Raw genomic sequence first — 6179 nt, 5'->3', positions numbered from 1 at the left:
CACTGGTTGTGTATTTTATCAGCAAAAATAACATGCGCCTACTACAAACATTTTTTTCTGCTATTCTCTTGACTGGAAGCAAGCTATGCCCATAAAAAGAGGATTGAATTCATCACATGAAAGTCCCAAGTTATAATATTTCTTTAAAAAAAAAGAAACAAAGGCAAAAGCTTATAATGCAAGACAGGAAGTTGAAGTGCATGACTTTGCTGGTGTTTCTCAGTGATAATTTTATTTGTTTTTGGTAACCTTTCTGCAGTGAATTTTCCGATGTTTCTGGCTTCCAGTATTTCAACCCGATGAGAATTCCTAGCAAGGCCACTTTTATTGAGAAGCAAGCTAACATCATGTTCTATGCATGAGATGTCTCAAAAACATAGACTATAAGAATTTATAGCTTGTATAGATTTTGAGATCTGAAGCGACAATCACTGTAGTCGGAATTAAATTAAACATACTTCCCCCAAATATTGTCCAGAATCATGACAATTCTCTTTATTTATAGGATCTTAACTTGATGGATGGAATCTCTCTGGTGAAGTTTGAGGCAGCAACATGTCCTAAAATTTCCATGACCTTGAGATCAATGATAGCGCTTCCTATCATGTAATGTTATGGGTAATCATCACAAGAGTGCATACCAAAAAAATATTAAAATAAAAAGATCATCATAAAAGCAGACACATTCCTAATACGATTCCTAAGCTTGGAAGTTGACCTGGTTTGTTCTATAGCTGCTTGAAATGCTTCTTATCACCGACCAGAGACACAATAGTTCTATCTCAGAGCTCAACCATATTGCAAAATGGTGGCTTTGTTCCTTGGTTCTTAATCAGAACCTCCATTCTATTGACATCATTGACAACACGAGGAATTTGTCTACCACAAGGAATAATTTTACAAAAACCTCCTTTCTCCATTCCTGTTTTATGAGGAAAAAAAAATTAAAGACGCTAATCTCTTATGCTTTTTATTATCTAGAGCAAAATCTGAAATTAAATATTTTTTGCCACATTAACTAAAGCTTAGAATTTTAGGTGATGGCCGGTCAACAAAACAACTGATCAAATTTTACGAACAACATAGAAGTTTTAAAACTCATTTACCATCAGCAAGCGAATAAATACCATGTGTAATATCCACAAAAAGATTGAATTAAAAATAATATTCATAACTTCAGTTATGGATCAAAATATGGGACAATGACAGATACAACAAATCAAGACCAAACCTCCAGTTCCTAGGCTTTTGGAGCTGGTGATGAACAATATCTAGAACATTTAAATATGACTCCTTTAGCCGCCTCACTCACACCCAGACTTCTCTCTTCCAACAGAACTTTCCAATTTCCATCAAGTTATGTCAAAATGAATTTATAAAACACTGCAATTGGTATCCACAGCCTTCAGATCAACTGATATTTCCAGCAAATAAAACATAAAGGGCTTCTCAATTATAACAAATCCAGGTTCACAAACAGATTCAAAAAGGAGAACATAGGCAGCACTTTAACTTCTCCCATTGTTAACTTGTAAATCCAGCAAGGCTTCTCCTTTTGTTGCTGTCTAAAGAAGCTTGAGATGTGCAGTATCGTTCAGTTTCTTGATTTGCCATCCTGTTCTCTGTGAGTGCTGCAGCAGCGTCACTGAAGAATCATCTATACATATCTTATGAGACATCACCGGACTGCAATTCAGCAAGCCAGTGAGAAGACATTTTATGGGGACTGCATGAGTGAAGATCCCAATGGAGGTATTGAGGTTTCTGGTATTTGCTTCACAAAGAAGTTCCCTGCGTGCAGGTCCTCCATGAGAGAACTCATCTTCTGTTTCATTATCTCCAGTTGTCACAAACTGAAGCCTACTTTTTCCAGATTTTTTCCTTTGAAGGAAAGGCTGATTATGCCTGTAAAGCAAATCCCAGTGAGGCCCATCTCGGTCATGAACTGAATTTGTAGAGCTGTTGCAGCAGAATTCCTTTGTCTCATTTTGATGCATTGATGTAGCTTGAATAGCCAGTTTCTCAGGCAATCTTAGGACTGTTCTGTTAAGGAATTCAATCATCCGAAATTCCACCTGCCTGAGTGATTCTCCTGAAGGTGCAGAGAAATCAGGCTGACTTCTGTCCACTAAGCTGACAATATCTGGAGTGTAAACTTCTGATTGCAGGCAGCCTTCCCACTGACCCTGACTTATTTCAACCAATGCATCTGAAGATTTTATCTGCTCCTCTGCAAAACCAAGTTCCTGTGGAATTGAATCACATATCAATAACTTCTGCTGTAATCCAGCAACAGGAAAAGATTCAAAGGCTTTATGCACACATAAGTATCAGATATAGTACAATAGAAAGAAGACCCTCTTGCATTATTGGCAATTAAAATTGTTTGACAGATGGCAATAACAAGAATACCTTTTTGACAATATTTTTTTAAACCCTATGGAGAATCAGATAATTAAATGATAGATAAAGAACAAGCAAAGTAGCTCTTCAAAATGCAACTTGAAACATAAGAAGCCTATATAAAGCAATCAAACACTTATAAGTTTAAAAGAATTTCTAATGACTATTTCTAATAAGTGACCAGAATTTTGGTCAACCTTAAAAGATTAGGGCTCAGGTAAGGAGAAAGCAAGCCATAGATGCTGATACAAAATCTAAAATCATGAATGCCCCTCTAGAACAGTTACAGAATAAATGCTCAAAACATGAACAACAAACATTCTATCTCAGAATTTCCCAGCACTTGTTCAGTATAGCTTCATACTACCGAAATTTCCTTAGCGAGAATGGCAGCCAAATATTGAGGTATCACATATCGGAGGCGATGAAGGCAAACATTCTATCTAAGAATGTGTCATGTGATATTGTCCCAAGGGTACAAGTTCTTTTCACACACAGACCAGCACACAGGGAACTAGCAGTGCAGCATGCTGGTATGGTAACTGCCAGTTCATGCCAGACAGCCAGCACTTTAAACCTTAACACCAGCCCATATATATGCATACTTCTAATAGCTATGACTTTTTCATTCTTACAGACAACTTCAAACATTTTTGCCATAGTTTCCAGCATGCTGTATTACTGAAACTTCTTCCTTTTGTCTTGGATTAAAGTATTAGATATTCCTAGTGAAGATACATTGTTGGCAGTCATTTAATTCAGGATGGCCACCCCAAAATTACTGACATTCTTCATGGCCTCCATCCAACTCGATTAACAAAATAATGTTTTTGTTCCATAAACAAATAATTAGGGATCCAATTCTAGTTAAAACTAGCCTAACCAGATCTAAACTGCCCCAAAACGCCCAGCAGAGCATGCAAGTATCAGATCTCCACCATGCCACAAACATTGCAAACTGCATTAACAAAACTCTGTCTAAATATACATGCCTAATGAAAAAGTATGTCATAAAATTGTGCAGAGGTTGTTTAATAGGCTATTAAATGATCTCTGCAGGAAATCGCTTGAGATTTGTCATTGAAGATGGTCAAGGTTCATGCCTTCAGTCTAGTGGGCTGCTAAGTTTCTGGTGTTGCATGATTACATAGATGACAAGTTTTTTTTGACTTGTCTTCTGCTTTCTTAAATGGGCATCACCACCTGGCTGATTGCTCAAGCTCCTACCACTACCATATTGCTGTCTCATGTTGCTTCAAGTTGTTGATATGGCTATGCTGATTTTGCAGTGGAATTTTTGCATTCCATATGCTTCGCGTTTCCTTACTGGAAATCATGGAAAACCGAACTACTTTAATTGATAGGAAAGAAACAAGAAGGTAAACATGACGAGCCAAAATAGCACTTCATCTCAGGAGGAAAAGAAGTGGATGGAAAGCAAAGGAACAAAAAAAAAAAAAGAGAGACACATTAACAGGGCAACAAAAGTACTTCAAGATTCACATACCCTAAAGTTATGAATTGGGCCAGCAAAACTTATTTCGAGATAGAAGGAAATATGGCTTGAGAGTTGTGAAGGAAAGGTAAAAGAAGTTGGAACCCTACATGTAACCAATAGATGATCAATTTTTCCTCATTCAGCCTAGGCTTCTAATATATGGCGTGAAACCCCAAAAATTATGTCAAAACTGGGTGTAATTTGATATACAAGATATGTAACTAGTTGTGAAAACCATACTGCAATTTCTTCTCAGATGAATTGTTCTATAGAAAAGGCAAACATCTTAACAAAGCAGATGACATTTGGTTTAAAAATGTCTGCACAGTTAATGTTATTCAAGCCAACAATATTTGCTTCCAAAACATGCATTCATCAAATTCATATAGGCTAATTAATAAATGAAAGAGAACCAGTCTTCAAAGAAGCAATTTAACAAGGTTTCTTGACATTGTGCAAAAAGCACCCATCCATTTCCCAAATGGCAAAGGGTTGACAAGGCAATTTTTTTCTCAGTGACATGTCTCATGTTCAACGAAAGAACTGTTTCTCTAGCATTTTTTCCTATATGAAATTTCTTCAAATAATAATATCATTCTATAAGACAGGCAGCAATTTTGGATCAAGAAGATAATAGTTGGTTATAAAAGAAGCGTGACTGATGAATAATGCACAAAATTATCTCTGTACTAGTGATTGTTTATCCAGAACAAGGCATACAGGCTCCATGCCTATCTGCCTACTGCCAATTCCAGTTAATACACTATCGCACTTCAAAGGGGTGCAATAAAAATGAATGCTTCAGGATCACTCTTACAAGATATGTTCATGATGCCTACTACGTTTGATAACAATTCCACACCTATATAAGATAATACCAGCGAAGACATAGAAATGATGCATCCTAACAACTTCTTTGTTAAATAAAATTCCAAACCACAAGATAATTCACAATGCTCCATAATAATCACGAAAAGAAAAAACAAGTACACCGCAAATTAGAGCTCAGCAATTCAGATAACAACTATATTTGCATTTAAATATCCAAAATGCATTAAAAATCGAACTTTTGCTAAAATTAAAATAAAAAGCTCTATACATTTAATTGGTAACGCATTCTAAAGCAGCCAAGGAATACAAGGATTATACTCTGCAATGAAGCAGCATAGTTGATTAATTCCAGCAACCAAACCAAACTGGAGTGATAAATGATCACAGAAAGAAGGAATTCATCCTAAGTTACCTGACAAATAAAGGTCGCAGTGGCCCTCGCCCGATCCAACGGCGACGTATATACGGAAGTAAACCTCAAACCTTGAGATTTGAGGAACACGGCCAAAGCCCTGGCCTGGCGCTCCCCCTTTGGGGTCAGCCCCGCCGCCGGCCACCGCCCGCCGACCCGATCCGGCCGCAGGCCAGCCTCCCATTCGCCATGGGCAATAAGGAGCACCTCCGTGGCCCAGTCCATGGGGCCTCCGGATGAGATCGCAGACGCAGGCAGAGGCGAGGGGAGAAGGACGTTGCAGGGGTCCCAGATCCGGACCGACGGGCCGAGGAGGCGCGGGGTGCCGGGGATGGAGAGCTGAGGGGAGAGCGGAGAGGCGGCGGCGCGGCATGGGAGGACCTCGGGCTCTTGCTCTAGAACCTTCTCCTGGGAGCTCTTGGAGTTCGCGAGGAGCCCGCGCTCCTCTTCGTCGTCGTCGCCGTCGTCACTGTCTCCGCGGCCGTGAGAGGAATAGGAGGAGCCCATTAGGATCTGGGGGGAAGGGGAGGGGGAGGCGGTGGCGGGGCTAGCCTCCGCCTGCTGCGCCACCGCGGTCGGGGAGATCTGGGCCCGCCGAGGGCGGGGAGGTGGGGAAGAGCATGCGGCTAGATCTAACGAAAGACAGAGCGAATATTTTGCATTATTTCATTTTTTGTATATTTTATTTTTTTTTTTTCTTGTTCCTTTCATTGGGAAAAAAAATAGTCGATCGGGAGAGAAGGAAATAAGAATGTATGTCCGCAAACGCGGTAATTAGATGCTGAGGGCCCATTCTTTCTTTCCTGTTATTGTTAAAAAAAAAAAAAAAAAAACTAGAAGGAACAATATATATGACGTAACGTTCTCGTATTTTTTTTAAATTATTTTTTAATTTTATATTTTTATAGGTAGATAAAATTTTTTATCTTTAAAAATAAAAATAAAAGCAACATCAAGCATTTCGCTAATTTATAAAGAAACAAAAATATTAAAACAACATAGATAGATCTTGATTTTTTAATATCTAAATATATT

The 6179-nt window shown here is 38.6% G+C and overlaps 1 protein-coding gene across 1 annotated transcript; it reads right to left on the bottom strand.

Annotated features, from left to right (window-relative positions):
• Nucleotides 1–1150: 1150 nt before the first annotated feature.
• On the bottom strand, nt 1151–5765 carry LOC105060396 (uncharacterized). Its single transcript, XM_010944077.4, has 2 exons — nt 5145–5765; nt 1151–2246 (listed from the first exon to the last, which is right to left on the bottom strand). Exons 1-2 carry the CDS (start codon nt 5649–5651, stop codon nt 1566–1568), a joined length of 1188 nt encoding a protein of 395 aa, XP_010942379.2. The 5' UTR covers nt 5652–5765; the 3' UTR covers nt 1151–1565.
• Nucleotides 5766–6179: the final 414 nt, after the last annotated feature.

This window comes from Elaeis guineensis, chromosome 1 (genome assembly GCF_000442705.2).
Source record: "Elaeis guineensis isolate ETL-2024a chromosome 1, EG11, whole genome shotgun sequence".
Classification (NCBI taxonomy): Eukaryota; Viridiplantae; Streptophyta; class Magnoliopsida; order Arecales; family Arecaceae; genus Elaeis; species Elaeis guineensis.
This window is presented reverse-complemented; position numbering and strand designations above follow the sequence as displayed.

Coding starts and splice junctions, on each gene's coding strand:
- LOC105060396 (XM_010944077.4), bottom strand. CDS start 5,651: ATGGGCTCCTCCTATTCCTCTCACGGCCGCGGAGACAGTGACGACGGC. Junction 2,247..5,144: donor CTGCGACCTTTATTTGTCAG/GTAACTTAGGAT, acceptor TCAATTCCACAG/GAACTTGGTTTTGCAGAGGA.